Here is a 25,302-nt window from a genome sequence, read left to right on the forward strand (position 1 = left end):
TATCTGGATTGCCTCATTCAGGCAGAGTGAAAGAAAAGCTGCTCTAAGACCTTCTTTTTGTTACATCACTTCTAACTTCCCTAGGGTTCACCATCAACGAGAAGAAATCAAAGCAAAACCCCACCAGGAAGATCATTTTCTTGGGAGCGCTGCTAGACACAGCTTCCCAAATGGCCTTCCTATCCCCAGAAAAGCAGAGCTTCTTGCCTCTCTGTTTTACCCAGCTGGCTTCCAGAAGTCACCACACTGTGAGAAAGTTCCTACGAGACTTGGGATACATGGCATCTTGGATCCTTCTCATTACTCTGGCCAGGCTTCACATGAAGAAACTTCAGTGGTATCTAAAGAACCTTTGATGCCAGCACTGTCAGTCCCTAGAGATCTCTCTCCCTCTGATTCCATGTATAAGGGCTGAGTTTTTCTGGTGGACAGAGGACTGTACCAGGAACAAGGGTCTTCCTTTCATCCTCCGCCCTGCCGGCCAGACCATCACCACCGATGCCACAGACATTGCTTGGGGTACTCACCTAGCAGGCAGGTGCACCCAAGGTCTTTGGGATGCCCAGCAACTTCTCTTGCACATCAATCAGAAATTATGGCAGTACAAAAGGGTCTGAAATCTTTCAAATCCCATCTCAGGCCAGGGGTGGTTCTTATAAAAACAGGCAACACCACAGTAATGTGGTATATCAACAAACAGGGGGGGACCCAATCTTACCCCCTGTGAAGGTTAGCCATGAGCCTCTGGCTTACAGCCACCTCCATGGGTCTACACCTAATTGCCAAATACCTTCCAGGGGTCAACAACACCCTGGCAGACCACCAAAGCAGAAACCTACAGGACCCCCACGAATGGCACCTCCACAGGGAAATCTTTCTGCAAATCTCTCAGAAGTGGAGGACTCCAGAAGTGGATCTCTTTCCCTCGCACCTCAACCACCATCTGCAAAAGTTCTGTACCAGGGAGTATCACCTCCTGGCGTGGAAGGTGGATGCCTTGACCTTTCCCTGGAACTCCCTCTTTGTGTACGCCTTCCTTCCTCTGCCCCTTATTCCGAAGGTACTGATCAAAAATAAGGGAGGGGCACCAAAGGCCATCCTCATTGCTCCAGATTGGCCCAGACAGCATTGGTAACCCTTACTGCGCAGCCTGACCTATAGCCCCCCAGCAGCTTCCCCTGATCTCAGACCTCTTGACCCAGGGGAGGGGGATGATACTGCACCCAGACTTACAGACTCTCAATCTTTCTGCATGGCTTGTACCTTAAAAGCTAACAAGGAGTCCCTGTTAAGTACACAGGTCCTAGACATCATCACAGACACCAGAAGGCCCAGCACCAGAAAATCATATGCAAGTAAATGGAAAAGATTCTACTCCTGGAGCCAGTCCAAAGGGGCCAGTACCTCCCATCCTTCCATCCCCCTTATCTTGGATTAACTAGTCGAGTTGCTCCATAGTGGCTTCTCTTTCTCCTCTATTAAAATCCATGCCTCAGCCATTTCTGCCCATTTCAGTTCAGTCCCACCCCTGTTCTCTTATCCTTTGATTAAGCAATTCCTCAGAGGAGTTTCTAATATCAGACCTCCCAGAAGGCCTCCCACACCACCCTGGGACCTGAATTATGTTCTGGAAAAACTAATCTTACCTCCTTTTGAACCTGCTGCTTCTACAGAATTGAAATATCTCTCCTGGAAGACTGCCTTTCTACTAGCTATCACCTCAGCCAGAAGGGTATCAGAGCTTCAGGCTCTCATGGCTGTTGAGCCCTTCATCATTTTCCATGCAAACAGGGTCTCCCTGAGGACTAGCCCTTCCTTTATGCCCTGCCCAAAGTGGTATCGGATGTGACCCTCAACCAGGCCATACACCTACCCACCTTCTTTCCCAACCCTCAAAACAAGGGAGGAAGACTCTACACTCACTAGATGTGCATAGACAACTCAGATACTATCGGGACCGTACTAAACCTTTCAAAAAATCAGACCAACTTCTTGTCAGCTTTGCCCCTGGGGCAGAGGGAAAGCCCATTTCCAAACAAACCATTTCCAAATTGATATCGCACTGTATCCATTTTTGCTACAGACTACATGGGAACCCCCCCCCATACTCTTTCCACTAGAGCAGCCTCCACATCCACAGCCTTCCTCAGAGGAGTCCCCACCAGGGATGTCTTGGAAACTGCCACCTTTACAAAGCATTACCACTTACCTTTTGTTTCTAAGTCTAGGGCGGGGTTTGCCTCTGCAGTGCTGCAGAGCCTCCTGACCCATACCTAGGACACAACCTATCCTTCCACCCCTTTCCTCAGCTTTGGGAATACTCCCACAGGTGATGCCTCCAACAGTGAAACACGAAGAACATAGTACAGTTGTGTACACTTACCATAAATGAAGATGTTCAAGTGTATTCACTGTTACAGTCCTGGTTTCCCACCCTCCATCCACCATATAGCATCTTCCCCAAGGGGGACATAAGCTTCCCATGGTGGCTTTTGGCCACCAGGACCACTTTTCTTTATTCCCTTGTGCTTCTGACAGGTTAGGGCAAGAAAAACTGATGTGATGATGTTGGTGCCTTGCTTTATAGCACTGACAACCTGACGTCAGACTACAGGCGACTGCAGCCGACGCAAAAAAACATTGACTCTGGTATTCAGGCCGGCCGAGAGGTACCACAGCAGGGATAACCTACAAGGTGATAACTGCAACAGTGAATACACTTGAACATCTACATTTATGGCAAGTGTACACAACTGTACTTTCTCAGTACCCTAGTTGTCCCAATTCTGAACATTGGTAGAATGCCAGCAGATTGTGTCCCAGCTGAGCTGGCTGAATAAATATGTTATAAAGGACACTATCAAAATACAGTTGGCAGTGTTTAACATAACAGTCCTAGTGTAGAAGTGCGGTACTAAAAAGTGGAAACCGAGAACCCCATCAGGCTTGTTGGATCTTAATCATTTAATGCAGCAGCTATATGATCTGGAATTAGGGTCTTAGCAAAGTTCCAGTAATGATTTTTATTTTCTTTCTTGTACTTAAAAATGGAGATAATTACAAATTGGATCATCTTTTGATTTAAGACTAGTAAGAAATTCACTGTTGGAGCTGTATGGAAATTGTTACTGGATTTATGAGTCTTAATTACAATTTTACACACTGGATGGAATTTACTTTCATCGAATTTTATAATATAACTGTGTTAAGAAATTGTTACGGTATTCAATAAATTGTTTGTTAAAAAGTAATGGACAGATGTAGTACTTGAGTATTACTCTAACATCTTAATGCACAATTAAGATTATACATTCTTGTATTATTTATGAGAAGTTTAAACCATGTGTTCAACTAAATGTTCTTTTATTTTCTGTTAGGGGCATTTATTCCAGGAGTTCCTGTACAACCAGTAGTGTTGCGTTACCCTAACAAAATGGTGAGTCAACCCTAATAATATATTATTGAGTTCTAATGCATTTTGCAGTATATGTCCTCATATAATACCTTATTTATTGGGACTTTAGAAAATGCAGTAAATTGAAATTGTGCTCCTAATGTGTTCAAGAGCTTGTTGCATTTGCCTGGGGAAAAACTTGATCCACTTTTACAAGAACATTTTTGTTTGCTGAAAATTTTATGCCCACATCAGAAGTGAAGGCATCTAAATAAAAATTCATAGGAATAATGTCTGTGGTTAAAAAAATATACCAACATTATTTACTTGTACATTCATAGTATTAGCAAATTCACTTTTATTTTGCGGTTTTCATCACAACTGATTATATATGTACTCTTATTCTCTTCTCTCATGCAGTGCTGTTTCAGATCTGCTAGCGCACACTAACGCACGCACACACACACACACACACACACACACACACACACACACACACACACATGGAAAGTTAGAGTTGTCCCATTTCAGTGGGAGATAAAAAGATGCACCATTTGGGTCTTAAATTTCAAATAGAAGATACAAAATTAGAAACGTGTGACAGATGAGCACTCAATGTTATCTGAAGCAGATGCTTATACTTTCATGAAAGATATAGCAACTGAACTGAAGGTCCCCATAATCCTCCCCAGAAACACTGTTACAGAAAAGCACTCTTATATAAACACTATCACAAAGAAAATTCAGCTCTGTGGTGACCACTTGTAGAATATAACACTTGAAGTGGAGTGTGTTCAGGAATGTACTGTTTAATTTTAGGATCTCAAACACCTCATCCTTACATAACCCTTCAAAACTGCTGTGACTGAAGTTGCTGCTGAGCTACAGCAGTCAAGGTTGTATGTTTCATGTGTAATTAATCAGATTCCTAAGAAGCCTGAAGATAAAAATTATGACATATCACCTAAGATTAACATGTCCCATGGGTCCATATGTGACATTTAGGTCCTTGGGGGGGGGGGGGTAAGGATGTAGATGTAAAGGTAGTGTTTGATGTCTGCTGATATTCGTCCACATTGGTGTGAGACTGTACCCTTATGGAGTTGTGCCTGATGCTAGCATCAGACCCAATGTTGGCCTCTCTAGAGTGAGTACTGCTTCCAACATGCTTCTGCTTGCACTTGTATTATTTCATGTGCTGAGGAAGCCTTGTCTGTCCCATCCTGAAGTTAAGGGCAGGAGAGTGGTTTCCTCAGTTTCTAGGAAGGAGATTCTAAGGTCCCAGCAGTGCTTGCCTCTGAAAGGGATAAGGCTAGTGAGATCTTCCCTTCCATTCCCTTGGCCTATTCATTGGGAGATTATCAGGCTAAATGGCCTGCTCCCCCATAATGCCGTAGTAAAGTTGATGAGCCATAGTTTTTGTCTTCATGGAAAACGTATTCTGAGGGATGCTGTACATGCAGTCTGAATCCATCTGAGTTTAGCACACTGCACTGTAAGAATGCAGCTGACCTGTCCTTGACCATGATGGAGTGGAACAGCATTGCTGATACGTATTTCAGGACAGATGTCTTTATCAGTTGGTACAGTATAGATCTAAGAGACTAAAACAGCTTTCTTCATTAATGCTAATAATGGCACTTGTGTTTTGAACAGGTAGGCAAAAGCCAGTCTTAAGTCTCAAGTCCACTGATTATTTGCATTACCTCTTCTGATAGTCCTCTCTTTTTGATAGGCCCTTTACAAGTTGAGAAACTTCCCTGAGTATAGGATTGAGTAGAGGCTGAAAAATATGCCAAAGCTTCTGCAGTGGACATTAACATAGCCAGCAGTAGTTGTAACTGCACTGATGCAATGGTTAATGCATCAGACTTGAGAATCTGCCTGTAACAGCTGATATGTAGGAAGATTCTCTTCTTTAGTAGTGAGTTTATGAAAACTGTGTTGGAGGATACCACTTTCTGGAGTGATTAATTGGTTGATTAAGAGTCTCTGGAACTGGAAACAAACATGTACCACCAACAAAAGTCTTTGTGGCGTCCATCTTGTTGCATTGTCTTCTAAGCCAGTTCTGTTTTATAAGCAGCAGCAACCCACTTCCATATACACAGAATATATAGGCACCCAGGCATCAGGCTGTTACCTCTCCGGTTTGAGCTAGTTAAGAGGATGATGTCATTGAATCAGCGATCACAGTCCAAATTGTCATAGCACTGCATGTCAGAAACTGGTTCTTTAAGTTTACTTCTATTTGGAGAGCTGTCACTGTAGACTGGTGAAATGTGATCCTGGTCATAGATGGTTATGGGATGTGTTAAAATTGTTAGGTCATTCTGCAGAAGGAGCTCTGCTGTGGAGCAAGGAGGTGTCAGCAGAGACACTGGATAGACTCCTACTGTACTTTGCTAGGGAGAATTGATCCTCTTCATCCTTTGGAGAAAGATAAACATTTTAATATTGCCTTTCACCTTATTTTAAAGGGGAAATGAGATTTCTGTCCTGGACCTCATCAGTTTTACTGAGTTCATCTGGTATGTCAAAAGCAGAATGGTGACTCTCCAGGAGACAATGCCACCAGTACTACATAGCTCCTGCATGGTACTTCTGGACATGACAGTCATATTTTGGCAAATCACTGCTTAAGGTCTGCACACAAGTTTCATTTGGTGTGGTCTGGATGGATTATTATGTTTAATGCAAGTTGTTACTATTTAATTACCTCAATGCACTTAAGAGTGTTTAGCAATGTGTGGTGATGGAGCCCTTGGAGAAGGAAATATATTTATTATCCACTTTTATAGATGATTGGCTGCTGTTGGGTCCTTGTGATGAAAGGAGATTCTGCCTCCATAGCTAGCTGGAATTTTGTAAATAATATGTCATTGGTGAATATCAAAATGATTTATATAAGATGCTTGTGTTACAAATGTGTTAGAAATGTGTGTCATGTGTGTATCAAACTTCTCTGTACAGATGTTTGTGTTGAAAAGATATTTGTAAAAGTGCTGTGTTTAAAGTGTATCCGTAGTGCTCCCTAATGAAAGAGAAAGTGTACATGCATTATTGTAACTGTTTAAATGTGTATATTTTAACAGTGGAAACTGAGATACAGGATGTTAACCTCTGTCTAGTAAACGTTAGAAAAATATCTGAAATTAAATGACTATAGGATGCAATGAAGTGGCTACCTCTCAAGTACCTCTTAAGTTTTCAGTGCAGCTAGAGACACCGAGTCTGTTCTAGTAAGCTTTCTGTATTGTCCTTGAAGTGAACTAATTGCTACTTTTGAAGCATGAAAGAATGCAATTGCTTTATGACATCCAGCATCTGCCAAAGATCTGAGGAAAAGCCCTTATCTGTAAATCTTTACAGGTAGATGCTAAATGCTGCCAGCTTCTAGCACTGGGGGGTTTTGGCCTGGGAACTAGAAGTCAGATGACCAGAAATTATGTCATTCTGCAAGCTATACCAGCAGTAATAGTTTTGGTATTCATTTTGGAAGTCTCTTTTTGAGACAGAATATTCTACATTAGGTCTTGGATCTGACAAGAACCATTCACCACACATCTACCGTGCTGTAATGAAGTAAGTTCTTAGGTCACAGTATAATTCTCTTGGATTCAGTCAGGAATACAGTGACGCTTAGTTTAGATATTTTTATTTATTTATTTGAGACTGCCCTGCAATGTTGTTTTAACTATTTCCTGTTGTTTTCATCTTTGATGTCACTGAGAATATATATTTAGTTTATCAAATATATTTAAAACTTTCATTGATGCTGATCTATGTAGAGATATTTAAGTTTTGAGAGTACTTGCATAGTTATTTGGTGACACTGTGTGGGCCACTCCTAATAGCCTTGCTCTTGGTCATACTACCATTTTTATTAGTATTAATATTACACAGTAAAATTGGACACCCTTTGTTAAGGCCCCTAAAGTAGCTGATAAGGAGTGACTGGTGGCAGTTTAACTACCTTGTAGTCTGGGAGGAAGGGGGCATAACTAGTAAACCTGTGCCAGCCTTTCCCAGGTGTGTGTGTGCACATGTAAATATTTGTGTGGGTGTGTTTGTGTAAATCAAACCTCAAAGTGCGTGTGTGTCAGGTACTTGGGCAGGGACATGAAGCACTGGTTGGACAGAGAGGCTGCTGGAGGTCTTTGCTTGGACACTCAGCTAAGATCTCAGCTCTATAGCTGTGCCATTGTGGAGTCTTACTGGGGATCTGGAGAAAGAGGGAGAAACCAGCCTCAGACTGACTGTTGCCTCGTGTGCTCTTAAGGGAAATCGCACTTGATGCAGAGAGCTGCATGTGGAAATACTGTATGTGTACTTGTCATCCTCTCAGTGAACACCCTACACTGTTGCGAGTGGTGAGGATTGAGGCTGCTTGATTACTGGTCCAGTGGAGGGTCGTCACAGTCTTGTCAAGGGAGTACCTGGTAGCATCAGTGGCTTTGGTACTTCTGTGGTTGTAGGTCATTGATATTCTTACTGGTTGGAGTCTTTTATGATCATAATTCAGGTGAATATCTTTGTAGTGACATAATTGGACAGTCTTCAACATAGTAATTGTGTGCCCTTGCAGAAAGTCTAAGAAGTCATGTCTTACAGTCCAAGTGTTGATGTAGCAAGAAGTCGAAGTTTAGACTGTCTTTTGTCACTTGAGACTTATGGCCACCCCAGATATCAAGGTATGTATGCCTGAGCAGTGGATATTAAAGCAGATTGAGAGATGTGAGTTGGTGTGAACCATTACACCTATATAGAGCTTCTTTTAATATCAGACTGTAGAGAGATGTGCAATACTTGCCAGTGTGGACCTTCCCTTCTGAAGCATCTTGAGGATGGATGCTCCATTAACAGACTGGGGAGACTATCTGGGCTCCTCTCTTGTTCAGGAAAAGTAAATCAAAACCCCTGTTGTTATACTGATGCAACTAGTCTTTGATGTAGTACATAAGCTGATAGTGTGGTGCATGGTCATATCTACTGTTCAGAGAGGTGGTGGACATATGTGTAGTAATATAATACAGACAGGGCCATCAACCTTAAAGCCAGTCACATCCCAGGAGAAATTAATTTGTTGGACTCTTTTATGCAAGACTCAGAGAATGCAGTCTCCTTCAAAATAACAATCAGTTACGTAATTAACAGTTAAAAACACCTTTTATTAGGCGATAACCTGTCAAAATGTCAAGCCACTTGTGAAGGCTGCCAGCCTAGCTAGATAGAATTTTGTAAATAATTCTGTCATTGTAAATATTAATATGATCCACAGGCTTGTTTTACAAATGTAAGAAAACTGTTGTGTTGAACTTCAAAAATGTAACCACAGTGCACCCTGCTGGAAGAAAGCAGAAATGTGTGTAAACTCTATGCCTGTGTAATGTATGTTTTCATGGTAGAAAACTGGGACTTACATAGTTAACTGGCAAACTCTAAGAAAATAAGCTGGTAAAGAATGTTACGATGTGTTATAAAGCCAGTTTATTTCAAGCTAGGAGACAGGATGTCTGGGCTAGGAAATTATTTCTATTGTTCTAAGACATAGATGATTACTAGGTTTTACATGTAAAGTGTTGTTTATTGCTGTGGCTTCCTGGCAGGTGCAGATTACAAAAAGAAATGTTAAAATTTTAAGTTCTGTGAGCCTGAGAAACTTCAGTAGAGGTGTCAAAAATGATGTAATCTGAAATGACTCAGCAGTACAGTGTATTATCAATTTAAGGGATTTCTCAAAAAGAAAGAGTAGCATTTTGTGTTTGGTTCTGAAGTTGACAACAACTCACTATCACTTCTCATCTATATTTGCTTGCTCTGTAAGTAGAATTTAGAATAGTGATTTCTCCTAGAGATGGATAGAAATGTAGCCAGATTAGTCTAGCTGTTTTCTATATTTATGTGAGACTATCCTACAGTGTTGTTTTAAAGTATTTCCTGTGATTTCTGAACTCTCTTGTGTCACTGTGTTGAATGAAATATTGTCTTGTGTTTTTATTATTTGTTATTAAATATTTTAAACCTTTCAACTGTGGCTGTTTTGTGTAGAGATAATTTAAGCTGTCAGAGTACTTGCATGTATTTGGTGATACTGTATAAGCCACTCCAATAGCCTTAGCCCTGCGTTACACTTAACCATTTGGATAACGGTAATATTACACAGCGGAATTGATCACCCTTTGGGAAGGGCCTTATTGTAGCTGATAAGTAGTGGTTGGTGGCAGTGATTTCTACCTTATAGTCTGGGTAGAAGGGGGCATAGCTAGAGGACCTGTGCCAGCCTTCCTCATGAGTGTGTGTGTGTGTGTGTGTGTGTGTGTGTGTGTGTGTGTGTGTGTGTGTGTGTGTGTGTGTGTGTGTGTGTGTGTGTGCGTGTGTGTGTGTGTGTGTCAGCTACTTGGGCAGGGTCATAAAGCACTGGTTGGTCAGAGAGTGCTGGAGGTTTTGGCTTGATCACTTGGCTGAGATCTGTACCCTAAAGCTCTGCCATTGGAGAGTCTTATTGGGGATCTAGAGAGAAAAGGGAGAAACCAGCCCCAGACTTGACTGACTGATTTCTGTGTGCTGTTAAGGGAAATTGTACTTTACTGTTTATGTACTTGTTATCCTTCCCACTGTGGACTCCCTTCACTGGTGCTGGTGGTGAGGATTGAGGCTCCTTGATTACTGGGCCCAGTGCATGGATGTCACACATTAATTGGAATTAATACTTGATGTAGATATCCCACCACTGCCAAACAATTAATATGTGTCGCCCGTGCACTGGCCCAGTAATCAAGGAGCCTCAATCCTCACCAAGGAGCCTCAATCCTCACCACTAGCACCAGTGAGGGGAGTCCACATTAGGAAGGATAACAAGTACACACAAAGTAAAGTACAATTTCCCTTAAAAGCACACAGAGATCACAGTCAGTCTGGGGTTGGTTTCTCCCTTTTCTCTCCAGATCCCCAATAAGACTCCCCTCTGGCACTGTTATAGGGTACACATCTCAGCCAAGTGGTCAAGCAAAACCTCCAGCACACACTCTGTCCAACCAGTGCTTCATATCCCTGCCCAAGTAGCTGACACACACACACACAAACAAACAGATACTCCTGGGGAAGGCTGGCACAGGTTCTCCAGCTATGCCCCCTTCTAGCCAGACTATAAGGTAAACTATAAGGTAAGCTACAATAAGGCCCTTCCCAAAGGGTGACCAATTTCATTGTGTAATATTACTTTTATCGAAATGATAAGTGTGACCCAGGGCTAAGGCTATTGGAGTGGCTTATACAGCATCACCAAATACATGCAAGGACTCTGAGAGCTTAAACCATCTGTACACAAAACAGCCACAGATCAAAGGTTTAAAATATTTAATAATAAATAATAAAAACACAAGACAATACCTATTCATTCAACACAGTGACACTAGAGAGTTCAGAAATCACAGGAAATACTTTAAAACAACATTGTAGGATAGTCGCACATATATATAGAAAACAGCTAGACCAGGGGTCTGCAACCTGCACCTCTGGAGCCGCATGTCGCTCATCCACCCCTCTGCAGTGTCTCCCTGTAGCTTTGAAAAATAATGGCCTGTGTACAGCACAGCGCATGCATACACACACACGCGCGTGTGCGCACACACACACACACACACACACACACACACACACACACACACACACCGAGAGTGATCGAGCGATGGACTTTAAATATTGCTCTTATAAACTTAGAAACTTGATAGAATAACATGATTTCTGTTGCCATGCATTCCACACACACACAGCAATCAAGAGATCCCCTGGCGCCAGCAGCATCGTCTCCTGAAATGTTTCCATAATTCTCAAAGTCTTACCAAAGAAATCTGGACAGAACCACAAATAAAGGGGAACAAATGAACAGAAATAGAGATGGGTTTTAAATATTGCTCTTATGAACTTACACACTTGCTAGAATAACATGGTTTCTGTTAACATGCATTTTACACATATACACACACACATACACACACATACACACACACACACACACACACACACACACACACACACACACACACACACACACACACACACACACACACACACACACAGTTACTTCTTAGCTATGCAGATTTTCGCAGAATGTCCAAACATTTGCCTCCTATTTTTGGTCTGTTTCTTATAAAATTGTGGCTTTCTGGCAAATCAGTGAGGGCTGAAGTCAGAAAAAATAGACATTTGAGTTTCAGACTTTATACCCTTCAGTAAATTCATGCTAATGCAAAATGTGTTATTCTATCGACTTTCTAAGTTTGAAAGTGCAATATTCAAAAATTGTCCCTATTTTTGGGCCTTTGTGCCCCACTATTTATGGCTTTGTCCAGATTTCTTGTTCTAAGAGGTTGAGAGATATCACATACACACACACCCACACACACCCACACACACCCACACACCCACACACACACACACACACACACACACACACACACACACACACACACACACACACACACACACACACATATACACACACACACACACACACACACACACACACACACACACACACACACACACACACACTCTGAGAGTGATCGTGCAATCCCAACAAAGGAACAAAAATGGGGATAGATTTTTAAATACTGCTCTTATAAATTTAGTTCTTTTATATTTAGGATAATAACTATTTATAAAACGTTATATGCTGTATCTTCATTTTAGGGGTCAAGTAGGTTTTGTGGCTCCCGATGAATTTTATTTGGTGGGAGAGGGGCCAAAATGGCTCTTGTGAAGGTTGCAGACCCCTGAGCTAGAGTAGTCTGGCTATATTTCTATCCATCTCATCACTGTTCTAAGTTCTATTTAAAGAGCAAGCAAATATAGATGAGAAGTGCTGGTGAGTTGTTGTCAGCTTCTGAATCAAATACAAAATGCTATTTTTTCTTTCTGAGACAGCCCTTAAATTGATTATACATTGCACATTTCAGATTACATCATTTTTTGACACCTCTGCTGAAGTTTCCCAGGCTCACAGAACTTTTAACATTTCTTTTTGTAATCTCCACTTGCCAGGAAGCCACAGCAATAAAATACACTTTACATGTAAACCTAGTAATTGTCTCTGTTTTAGAACAATAGAAAGAATGTCCTGGCCTAGACATCCTGTTCTCCTACCTTGAGATAAACTGGCTTTATAGCACATCGTAAAATTCTTTATTTATCAGCATATTTTCTTAGAGTTTGCCAGTTAACTCTGTATGCCCCAGTTTTCTGCCATGAAAGCATACATTACATAGGCATAGAGTTTACACACATTTCTGCTTTCTTCCAGAAGGGTGCACTGTGGTGACATTTTTGAAGTTCAGTACATAACAGTTGTCTTACATTTGTGAAACAAGCCTGTGGATCATATTAATATTTACAATGATATAGAATTATTTACAAAATTCTATCTAGCAAGGCTGGCAGCCTTCACACCTCTCCAAACACAGATAACACAGCAGCCTATGCAGAATTATTCACAGAACCCCTCTACAACCATAAACTTGAAAACAAATGTTGACACAAACACCAAGTCTCCCAACACATAGAAACACCAATTTTATTGTGAATACAAGTACTGGAAGCACAAATAAAAAAACAGTTAAGCGCTTTTCGTCTCTAAATAGCAGACTTCTTCAGACTGTCAGAAAAAACAAACTCTCCACTTAAATACATACCACATGGTAATTTCAAAATTCATTTACCAATGATGTTTGGTTAGTCATTGAGTGGTTAGTTATAAAATGACATCAGCAACAGTACATGAAGTGAAATAAAGGAAATGAAAATGTTAAATATAACTATTTGGATGCATTTATAAGTTAAGTAAGTGAATGTATATATAATGTGTAAAAAAGAACACTATCTGGTTGTCATCTAGTAGAGAATGATTTCTCTTACTACATATTAAAAATACTAGCCGATGAAAGTAATTTGTGAAAATACATAAGTTGTGTGTCACTTATCATAACTGACATTGGTTCTCCTAGCAAAGTGTTTAAGAATACATTCTACACAAATAGTTGTTAAAAACTTTTGTTTAAAAACTACAGTTAAAAGGTTAAAAAGTTGTAATCTGGTGTAACGTACAAATCAACATAAATCTACCATACAACAAAAAAGGGGAAATAATAAAACAAACAAGGCTTCACTAGGGACTCATTTAACACATTAAATTCTTCAATTTTAAAATACAAGCAATGGAGGTGACTTCTACAACCATGTCATTTAGAGTTGCCACCTTTTCAAATGGCCAAAGTGGGACATTTTCGGGACAAACATCAGATTTTACATGCCGACATGTACCCACGGTCAGTACAAAGGATAGAACTTAACTTTTTTGCCTACGTACTAGCTTATTCTTGTAGCATTTTGGTTGCTTACTCTGTTTCTTATAACATTTAGGTATTTTAGATACAGAATAACTGTGTTATGCAACTATTACATACAGTTCATAGGTTCATACTAGGCTATCTGCCCAAGGGCATTTATAAGCCTGGCCCAGAGTTTTGTGGCTTTCGCCACCCCTTTAGTTTGGAGGATACTATGCCCATTATTTTGTTGTGCCTCTGTCAAGCAGTGACACTGAGATAATCCCTGGGGTATATTTGCGATCTCCCATCCATTGGTCAAGATTTCTCTTGAACAAAGCCAGTGAGGTGCTCTGCCTTACATGTACCGGGATTTTGTTCCACAGCATAGGGAGTCTCTGGGTGATGAATCTGTCCCTCCAGCACGTCCTGTTAATAACCGTGTCAAGGTTTAAATCTCCCGCCCTTGTAGTTCTGAGGGATCTAGATTTTTTGAGGTGAAGCATGTTCATCAGTTCTGGGTTGGACATGGCCTTGTATGTCAGGCACAGGTCACCTCTGAGCAGACGGTAAGCGACTGAATAGAGCTGGAGTTTCTTCAGTCGGGCAGCATAGGACATATTTTTGAGACCCTTTATCCTTTTGGTGAGGAATTTTTGGGGCCTTTCCAGTTGCTGCAGGTGTCGTGTCAGATACATTCGAATGGGGCATTGTACTCAATCATTGGTCTGATGAGTGATGAGTACAGGGGGACGATGACTTCCCTTGATCTAGATGTGAATCCCTTCATGATCAGGTGGGCAATGTAGAAGGTCTTCCTGACTACTTTGGCAACGTGAGTGTCAAACGAAAGGTTACTGTCAACCTGGGTCCCCAGATCCCTGATAACCTCTTCTGAGCTCAGTGGGTTGCCGCCTATATGGTAGCTAGGGGTAACCTTGTTTTTCCCAAAGGGTATGACTATGCATTTTTGGCGTTTAACTTTAGGCCATGGCTCTGGCACCAGTTATCCGTTTCTATAAGACCCTTCTGAAGGATATCTGTGTCAGATGCGTTCTCAACTATGGCGCCCAGTTTGCAGTCATCTGCAAATTTTGTCAGCCATAATCCTCCTGTGTTTGCTTGTACTTCTGAAAAGTAGATGCCGAACAGGAGTGGGCCCAGGACAGAGCCCTGTGCGACACCACTTGTGACAGGCTTTGAGTCTGACATGGCGCCAGCAACTCTGACCCTGTGGGTTCTGTCACTTAGCCAGTTTGCAACCCATCTTGTAACATATCGGTTTACAGTATAGGATGTAATTATGTCCTACAATCTCAGGACATTTGCCATTTTTATATTTTTTGTCAGAACACAACTGCCCAAAGAGGGACTCTCCCTCGCAAAGTGGGACAGGTGGTAACCCTAATGTCAGTGATTGCATGAAGGCTTTTGTGTCTACCAGACAAAAGCCCAAAATTAAGTCAAAAGAGCAAACCGCCCTGGTGGCATCCAAAATTAAACAGATTGTACAACAAAAGAAAAATGGATACTTACGTATTATCACAACCACATTTCAGAACTGACATACTTTGTTGCGGTTCTCTGAAAACAGGCTTGTTGACCTTTAAAGGGGTGTGTATGCAAGTAAGTACTTATGTGTCCCTGACGGTTTGAGGCAGGGAAAGGAAAAACCTTCAAATTTTGTACTCGTGGGCGGCGTGTGGCATTATGTCAGTGAACTCCACAGTGCCACACTGTATCGCAAATCCTGCTTTGCTGATTACAGCATTAGCAAAGGGTGGTTGCTCAGGAATATTTTGTCTGTCTGCTCAGGGTCGGTACCCATCCAAGACAAAGGTGCCTGCAAGAAATACTGACTAAGGGGACACTGACTCCTCAGGAACTTATGTCTTTTTCCCCAGCGGGACTCCTTGGCAGGGGGTGTTAAGTGGTTATCCCGCCTCAGACTTCTGATCATGTGAAGTTATTTAGCCGCAGCATCTACTTACAGTACTACCAACAGGTGCCCCACATACTGAATGATTCACACACTTGTCCCAAACGTAGCAATCCCCCTTGCAGTGTGTAAACCTAAACATCATTGAAATGGAACGGGTTGCCTTTTGGTGAAGGTGCTAAGTTGTATTAGTTTGATGAGGAGTGAGAAGCAGCACTCTTTCTTATAAGGCTGAAAAGGCCTTACCAGGCAAGACAGATTCTCACCTTATTCCTCTTTCAATGTAAACAAACAATCACACACAATAGTTTCACTAGAAAGAAATTGCTATGTTTCTGTGAACATTTTATACACCCCTTCTTAGCTTATCAGACCTCACTTCACACAAACCTAGCGATTTCGGCGAGTACTGAAATGTGGTTGCGATAATAGGTGAGTACCGAAAAATGTCATAAGTGTAGAAAAGATTAAAAAAAAAATCATCAAACTAATTAGGCAACTAAGAAGACTAATATAAGTCCAACAAAGCAAGTTTTGAGATAAAGATAGTGTCCCAGGCCAAAGACAACCACAAGACTACCTTCAGCTATGTCTGAAACCTCACGGGCAGCATGTAACAGTGTGCAGAACTGTTTTTAAATGGAACCACATTCATAGAACTGGGAGATAAAGCAAATATTCTGTCTGACAAGTTCATCTCCAACTTTACCCCTTCTCACCCTGACCCACTCCTAGGAAATACAATCTAATATAATCCCTCCAACTGTAAGTAGGGAGTAGGTATTAGATGCACTAAAAACAAGAATGCAGCTTCCATGGCCCCTGATAATATCCCAGGATTCCTCCTAAATAGCCTGAAGTATAACCTATTAGGGCCACTGGTGTCACTCTTCAATGATAGCCACTGCACAAGCTTCATGCCACATGAATGAAAATCTGCAGCAGTCATCCCTCTGCATGAGGCAGACCATTAACGGATCCCAGGAACTACACACCCATTCGTCTGACTCGTCTTATATGCACAACCATGGAAAGAATCATCATGGAAATGATTAACAGTGACATAGGAAACCTTCAGACACTGGGCCCAGCCCAGTTTAGTTTCTTCAAAGGCAGGTCATGCCTATGCCTACTGAACTTCATGGACTACTTTGAGAAGATTACCAAGGCAATTGATGAGGGCAAGATGGTGCATACCACTTACCTTGACCTAGCTAAGGCATTTGATGCAGTACCTTACTCAGGCATGGTAAACTAACTCATGGAGTTAGGCATAAACCCCTGTGTAGCTCAGCTAGCTGACAGACAGAGCCCAGGAAGCTAGGATTGGAGACACCAGTTTCACAGAGACCAGTTACCAGTGGAGTCCTCCAGTGCTCTTTGCTAGGTCCGCTTCTCTTTGGCATCTGTTTTTTGGAAATCAAGGCCAATGTCAAGGGTCTCTGGCTTATCAAATTTGTAGATGACAGTAAGCTGGGAGCAATCATAGAAACAACCCAAGTTACTAACATCTTACAGGAAGGTCTAATGCAGACAAATGATTGGTGCCAAAGCCATATATAATCAGTTGCGATGAAAACCTTAATGCCAAGAAATGCATAATAGCACCTTTTGATAAAACACCTCTAAAAGTAGACCCAGTAGCTTTGGATTTGGGGACTTGTGTATTTAGTAAACTGATTTTTGACCAACGTGTCTAACATTGTAAGGAAGTCATTCTGTGTCACTCATCTTATAAGCAAAGTCATGGCATCTAGGCCCAGGGAAGTCATTGTGCCACTGTACTCAGCCCTCGTCCGATCCTTCAGTATAACTCCGCCTTTGGTACGTACCTGACCAGATACATGTAACAGCTGGAATATCTACAGAGGTTCCTCGCAAAAAGAATACAGTGGATTCCAACTGATGGACCTTTTGCATATCCACAAAATGAACAGTTCCAGAACTACTAGACCTAAGGATTTAAATTTTGCTTGTGATTTAAACAGATTATGCTGGAGGGACAGGTATGTATCTTGGAGAATCCCCATTCTCTGGAATATGCTTCCCATCCATGTGAAACAGATCCCTTCCCTAACCCTATTCAAGCTCAACCAGTACCAGTGGATGGGACATCAGAAATTCACCCCTGATATTTCACCTGTGTCTCTGATGGACAGAGGTGGCCACTAAATCATGGCCTAACTAACAAACTCCCCATAAAATAACCTGTAAGCCATAATAACTCATGAAATACATTTAGATTGCATTTCTAGGCTTATGGGAAAATAGTCTAACTGGGCATTCCCAGACTTGAAGAAAGGATATGGCAAGGTCCCACTAAAGCTGATTTGGGTAGTACCGCAGTGGTCTGAAGTCCCAGAAACATTGGTAGAATTAGTGCAGGCTATGTACAAGGACCCAGTGATTCAAGTATGAGCAGTGTTCGGGCTCCCAGAGGAGTTCCCAGTGGGAGTAGATGAACATCAGGGTTCAGCTCTGAGCCCACTGCTGTCCATACTGGTGATGGACTACATTAGCAAACGGGTCAGACGGGACAGATTGACCAAGTTGCTGCATACAGACAATGTGGCATTACAGGCAGACTCTGAGCAAGAACTTCAGCAAAGGATAGAGGAATGGAATGCAAAACTGAAGGCACATGGGATGAAACGGAGTACAGATAAGACAGTGATAATGGCAACAAACTGGGGAAATCAGAAGAAGCTGAGAATTGATATAGAAGGGAAGACAGTGTAACAGGTTAACAACTTAAAGCATCCAGGAGGGGTGGTTGGGGAGAAGGAAAGTCTAAATGAAAAGGCCAGAACTAGAATGAGAAGGGCTGCAGCCAACTGGCATAGAGGGAGAGGTGTAGTGTATGACAGAAAAATGCCAAAGAAACTGAAAAGTAAGGTGTACAAAACAGTGGTGCAACCAGTACTACTGCATGGTACAGAAACCTGGGTAGTAAAGGCAGAGCAGATGAGGAAGCTAGAGGTGATGGAAATGAAGTGCCCGAGATGGGTGGTAGGATGCACACTGTGGGACAGACAATGACATGAGGACATAAGACCAGAAGCCAAAGTAGCTTCAATAGCAGAAATGATCAAAGAGAACAGATTATGGTGGCTCACGCACATGTACAGAAAAGCAGAAGACAGTCTGGTGAAGAAAATTTGGGATAGACAGGAAGAAGGTAAGGAAACAAGGGCATCAAAGATGATTTGGGATAGACAGGAAGAAGGTAAGGAAACAAGGGCATCCAGGAAAGAGGTGGATGGTTTGTGGGGAAAAAAGATTTGTGACAGTCGGGCATGAATGTCAAAGAAGGCAGGAGTGTAGCATTGAATTGAGAGAGAGAGATGGCGACAGTTAACACAACACCCTGACCCCATGTAGATAATGGGAAAAGGAGGGTTAATGATGCCTAAGCTTATAAAGGTCCTAGTTGTCATTAACCTAGTATACAGCTATGAACACCCTGAACTGCAGTTTTAATCCTGTCTTGGAGCAGAGAGTTCAGGAATCCATTTTGTTCAGTCATTTGGGATTCATCCAAGATATTAACCTGGTTTTCACTTTGGTAATTGCTCTCCCCCCTCATTTTCTTTTCAGTTCAGCAGGAAAAGGGGGGATGGTGAGTTTTTTCTGTCATGTCAGAGAAGATTCTTCTGTGTCTTTTTCACCATTTAGTCAGATTCCATGCATCATTGTAGAATTCATTCCAGAAATATGAAGACCTTCCTTGTTCCACAAGGTGGGCTGAGAAGGATGTGTTTTCAGGCTTTAAGGTTGTTGGCAGTGTAGAGTACTATCTTTCATGTTCAAGTCTCCTCTGGCTGCCAAGCTTGCCTCCAAACTGCTCTCTTGTTCCATGAATTCCTGCAGTGTGGGATCCCCACAGCTTATTCATGCCATAGGAATGAGGAATCTGTGCCATCATCTACAAGAAGGATTAGGCCTTTCTCTTTAATGTCTTTTCTGCTCTGTGCATACTCACCTGTATTAAAATGATTGGCATGCAGTGGCCATTTGTGATTTTGATGTGATTAATTGGCCCTACACACCAATCCCCCATTCCCAGCCCATACAGAGCAAGATTTATCAAAACGCTTACTCTATAAATATAATATGCTACCTGCCAGGGAATGAGTCCAATTCACACAGAATGAGCACAACAGTATGTGGGAGCCTGACACGTATCTGGGTAGCAGAATTTTATACAAGTTGCAGGTGATCTAGTTATAAGTCAGGAATCCCCGGGTACAGAGCTTTCTAGAAGATAACTTGGGAGGAGAGAAAAGCATGTACTGCAACAGGGTGGTCAGCAGGGTAGTAAGGGGCATTGTGAAGCACTGTTCCTAAAATGGAAGCTGGAAGACTTAACTGCTTTAATCTGGTCTGTCAGAATCAGTCCCCAGACCCCCAAACTAAGAGTGTAGGTATTCCAAGTGTTCAGGTAAGTAGTTGATGTTAGCAAAATCCTAATGCAGGCACTCCTGGGCACTGTAATCAAACCTGTCAATTATATAATGTCTCCTAAAGGAAGCCTATAGAGAATGAACAATAAGGGGCTAAGAGCAGAAGAACTTTGTCTTACCCCACAGTTAGGAAGGGCTGGAAGCTGAGAAATTTACCCCAGAGAGTGGCCAACAATATCTGAGGCAGACCTGTACAGTACACCACCACTGATTCCACAGTTATGCTCAAGTCAGTCCAGCAATATAGAATGGGCCCCAATATCATATGCTAATGAGAAAGCTTAGGAGCAAGTTAGAATAATGTTATTCTGATGATAACAGGAGATCAGTAATGACACCAGTGAAAGCTGGCTCAGCACCAAATGACCTGAAACCCAGACTGTAAAGTTTCATTGCTGTTAATATCAATCAAATACACTGCCAGCTGCAAAAACTGTGCTTTCCTGCTAATGAAGGGAATGTTTAGACAATCATGGTTTAGTCGTACCCCTTTGAGGACAGGAGTAGTTAATGCGCCCTTTAGAAATAGATTCATAGGTAAGTACTAGGCTGTCTGCCCAAGGGCATCTGTAAGCCTAGCCAGAATGTATTGGCTTTCGTCGCCCCTTTAGATTAGTTCCCTGTGTCTCGGTCCAGCAGAGCCATTAGTTCCCTGTGCCTCTGTCCAGCAGAGCCACTGCAGTGATCCCTAGGGTATATTTTCCGTTTCCCATCCACTCGTCAAGGTTTCTCTTGAAGAGTGTTAGTGAGGGGCTCTGCCTAATGTAGATTGGAATCCTGTTCCAAACCATGGGGAGTCTCTGGGACAGGAATCTATCCCTCCAGCATGTCCTATTTATAGTTGTGGTGAGGTTTAGATCCCTAGAGCATGTGGCTCTTGGGGATTTGCGGTTTTTTTAGGTGGAGCATGTCCATCAATTCTGGGTTGGACATGGCCTTGTATGTCAGGCAGAGATCATCTCTGAGTAAGCGGTATGCAACCGAGTACAGCATGGAGTTTCATCAATCGGGCTGAATAAGGCATATATTTGAGGCCAGTAATCCTCTTGGTGAGGTACTTCTGTGGTCTTTCCAGCTGTTGCAGGTGTCTTGTAAGGTACATTCCAAATGAGGCGTTGTACTCTATGATGGATCTAATGAGTGATGAGTAGATTGGCACAATAACTTTTGTTTAGATGCGAGCCCTTTTGTGATTAGGTGGGCCACATAAAAGGAGTTTCTAACCACCTTTGCAATATGATTATCAAAGGAGAGATTACTATGTACTTGGGACCCCAGATCCCTTATTACATTTTCTGTATTTAGGGGACTACCACGTATGTGGTAGTTCACGGGTACTTTGTTTTTTCCAAAGGGGATGACTATGCACTTTTTGGCATTTAGCTTGAGGCCATGATTTTGACACCAGGTATCCGTCTCAGTGAGACCCTTCTGGAGGATGTCTGTATCAGCTGGAGAGTCAATTATGGCCCCCAGTTTGCAGTCACCTGCGAACTTGGTCAGCCATAGTCGTCCTGTGCTTACCTTTACCTCTGAGAAGTATATACCGAACAGAAGAGGTCCCAGGACTGAGCCCTGGAGGACACCACTTGTAACTGATTTGGAGTCGGACCTAGAGTCTGCAACTCTTACCGTGTGGGTTCTATCCGTGAGCCAATTGGCAACCCATCTCGTGACGTAGGGGTTTATGTTCAGGCTGGTCAGCTTGTCTATAATAGCAGAATGGGGAATGGTGTTGAAAGCCTTTGCGATGTGTAGGTAGGCTGTGTGGACCTCCTTACCCTCATCTAAAGCCTTGGTAACTGCCTTAAAGAAGCCAACCCAGTTTAGTAGGCATGATCTGCCCTTAACAAAGCCATACTGGGTACGGTCCAATGTTTGAAGGTTCCCAAAGACTCTGTTAATGAATTCCATGATGATGCGCTCCATAGCCTTGCAGACCAGGCTAGTCAGGCTTATAGGCCGATAGTTCCAGGGGTCTATTGTGGCTCCACCTTTGTGGAGTGGGATAATGATTGCTGTGTGCCACTCTATGGGTACGTAGCCTGTTGAGAGGCTGAGTTTGAACAGTGTGTTTAGGTGAGGGGTTAGTTCATTTTAGAGCTCATGTAAGGCACAGCCTGGGGCACCGTCTGGTTCCATTGAAGCTGCATTTTTGGCTTTGGATAGGGCTGTTTTAACCTGTGTGTCAGTGATTGCCGGGGAACTACATTCTTCTGGTATGGTTATGGGGCCATTAGGGGGTGGGGGGGGTGAAGTTTTCACTAAACCTGTCTGCCAGAATATCAGTCGATTTAGTGTATTTTGTGCCATACTGCACTAACTCAGAGCAGATCTGAGAGTTTCCATGTAGGTTCTTGACATAGCTAAAGAACGCTTTGTGGTTATCTTTGGAGTCCTTGGAAATTTGTCTTTCAAAACTAGCCTTGGATGATTTTATGAGGGATCGTAGTTTCTTGCTGATACTGATCAAGGATGTCTTTCCTTCTTGGGATTTTACTCTTTTTATGTACTAGTTTCCTCCTTCCATTGTATAGCTTGTTTATGGCAAGGGTCCACCAGACTGGTTTCCTTTTCTTGGAAGAGTGAGTCTTGGTTTTGCTTGGGATAGCATGATCCATGCATTCTTGCAGGTGCTCATAGAGTGCCTTTGTAAGGGATTCAGCAGCTTGGACAGTGTTGTCCTTAGGATGGGGGCTGTGAGTCTTTAGTAACGTGAAGTTTGCTGTTGAAAAGTTTTTCACGGTGGTTTCCTTGATTGGTGGTTGGGGCATAATTAGGATATCCAGAGTGATTAGTCTATGGTCTGATCTAACCAATGAGGATTTGACCTCCGTCGCCCATGTTGGTGATAACCAGGTCCAATATGTTGTCACCTCTGGTGGGGATGTTGACCAGTTGATCCAGGGCATTTGAGTTTATAAATTCTAGGAAGCGTTGGGCAAGGGAGTTAGTACTTGAGTAGTCCTCCCATTTAATGTTTGGGTAATTGAAATCACCCAATATTAGGGCGTTTGGTAGGACTTTCATATTTTCCAGTGTCTCCAGAAACGCGGAATGGGTCATGGTGGGGTGATCTGTAGCAAGCGACAATTTGAATTGCAGTTTTTTCCCATTGTTAGCTGCACATGGATGATCTCTGAGGCATTGTGCTGTGCCACTAACCTGGAGGTGCGGGTATCCTTGATGAATATGGAAACACCCCCACCTTTTGTGTTTCGGTCCCGGTTCTGTGGCCGAAAAGTATGGTATGAGTTGTAGCCTGGTAGTGCTGGGGTGCTCTCAGGAGCCTTAAACCAGGTTTCTGTTACTGCACAGATATCAATGTTCTCCATACAGAGGAGTGCCTCAAGTGCATGCATTTTGAGGTGTAGACTTCTGGCGTTGAGTATCATTACCCTCAGTTTTTGGTTACTTGTGCTATTTACGGTGGTGAGTTTGTCTCTTGAGCCTTGCCTAAAAAAGGCACTATGGGGCGGCAAAAGCCTTGGCCAGTATTTGAAAGCCTAAGGGTGACAGGTGCAAGCCATCCGTCCCAGGTGGACAGATACTGGATCCCCTTTGAATGACACCAGAAACTTAGCCAACTGTTGACATTTATCATTTTTTCTTTATACTGTGGCATCATTCTCAGTGAGGGCAGGATGCTACTCAGGGTCAAGGTCATACTGGCCTGGGCTACGTGATCAGAGAGCTGTTCCATGTCTCTTTTCATGTAGTCCAGGGAGGTACATCTCAGGTCATTCACACCAACATGGACAATGACAGAGTCGTATTTGTACTTGTTCTGGAGCGACCTGAGTGCTTGTGTTATGTGGCAGATCCTGGCGCACGACAGGCAGCTTAACTGTACCCTTCTCCTTGTCCAGCCTAGTTAGTGGGACATCAGTGTGCCTGACTATAGAGTCGCCTATTACTAGTGTGTTGGGTATGTTATTTTGCCTTAAGGGCTGTGATTGCATGGCACACTGATTATGTGAAATATGTGTTTCATGGTTTGTGATGGGGTGTGGTGGTTGCTTGGGTGTCTGCTTTGGAGGTCTCTGTTGCTTTTGCAGATTTTTATTTAGAGCCTCCAAGTATGTTTTCATGTATTTATGTGTGTTATTTGCCAGTGTTGGTTTAGTAGGTCTATGTGAGACTGGTGGTGTGTTGCAAGTATTACCCTTCTCCTCTTGACTGTCAGTTCCAGTCTTGGGTTGCGAGAGCTTTGCCTCCAGTTTGGCTGTATAATTGCATCTCTCGCATATATTAGTGTTTGGTGGTAGGAGGAGAGGGTTGTCTGTGTACATGAGGCAGTTGTAACATTGCCTCAAAATGCCCAGATTCACCAGTTGGACTGGAGAGTACACGGGAAACTGCCCTTTGGACATGCCTGAATAGGTAAAGTGAGCTGTTTTACTGATTAGCTGGTAGGGACGAATAGAGAGCCTTGTCCTTCTGGACAGTATAGGGGGTCTAGTGCTAGGGTTAATTAGTGCTTTTTGAGTTTTGAGCAAGTGCTGGGCTGTGAAATGAATGGTTTGAGTGCTTAAGTTGAAAGTTTGTCGGAAATGAAAGAGGTAGAAATTAGCCCAAAATGGCCAATAAACTACTAACTTCTGGGCTACAGCAAACAAGGCGCACAAATTTCAGAAAGAAACAGATCAAATAAGCAGGCACAATAAGCATTTAACCAGAAATGCCCATCTCCGAAGGGCAGAATCTAGCCTTTCCCTCCCACAAAAGTACAGACTACAAACCTTCTTAATGTAAAATAACTGGCCTGGAGCCAAAGTGCTCAACCAAAATGATGGAAATATACCATCTTCCAAAGAGGAGAAGGCAGTCTGTTTAAGCCTTGGATTTAAGAGCACCAGCCATGAAAGGGACAGACTGGTCTGATAGCAGTCCTGTCCACAGGCAGTGTTAGGCTTACTGGAAACTTATGGAGGCAAAATCAACATAATCTGGAATCCGAATATCACCAACTAGTTGATAATCTGCTTTCCAATGAACCAGTGTCACAGTTCTCTGAACCACTAGGCATAAGTTCTGATCTGATCCAAGTAGGTTTTAAAGATGTTCTTCGTGTTTCACTGTTGCCGTCATCACATTTGGGTTATCCCTGTCAGGGTAGCCCTCAGCCAGCCTGAATACCAGAGGCTTAGTATTTCTGTGTCGGTTGCTGTCACTTCAGGA

At 42.6% G+C, this 25,302-nt stretch overlaps 1 protein-coding gene across 1 annotated transcript in view; it reads left to right on the plus strand.

The window, feature by feature from the left end:
* The window catches only part of LPCAT1 (lysophosphatidylcholine acyltransferase 1), an 850,717-nt gene that overhangs the window by 593,479 nt on the left and 231,936 nt on the right, over window positions 1-25,302 (plus strand). Inside the window, exon 6 of the mRNA XM_044065140.1 lies at window positions 3,378-3,436. Coding sequence (XP_043921075.1) covers window positions 3,378-3,436 — 59 coding nt within the window. The remainder of the gene's footprint in view (window positions 1-3,377; window positions 3,437-25,302) is intronic.

Source organism: Protopterus annectens, chromosome 3.part0 (assembly GCF_019279795.1).
Source record: "Protopterus annectens isolate FY-2018-M chromosome 3.part0, PAN1.0, whole genome shotgun sequence".
Taxonomy (NCBI): Eukaryota; Metazoa; Chordata; order Ceratodontiformes; family Protopteridae; genus Protopterus; species Protopterus annectens.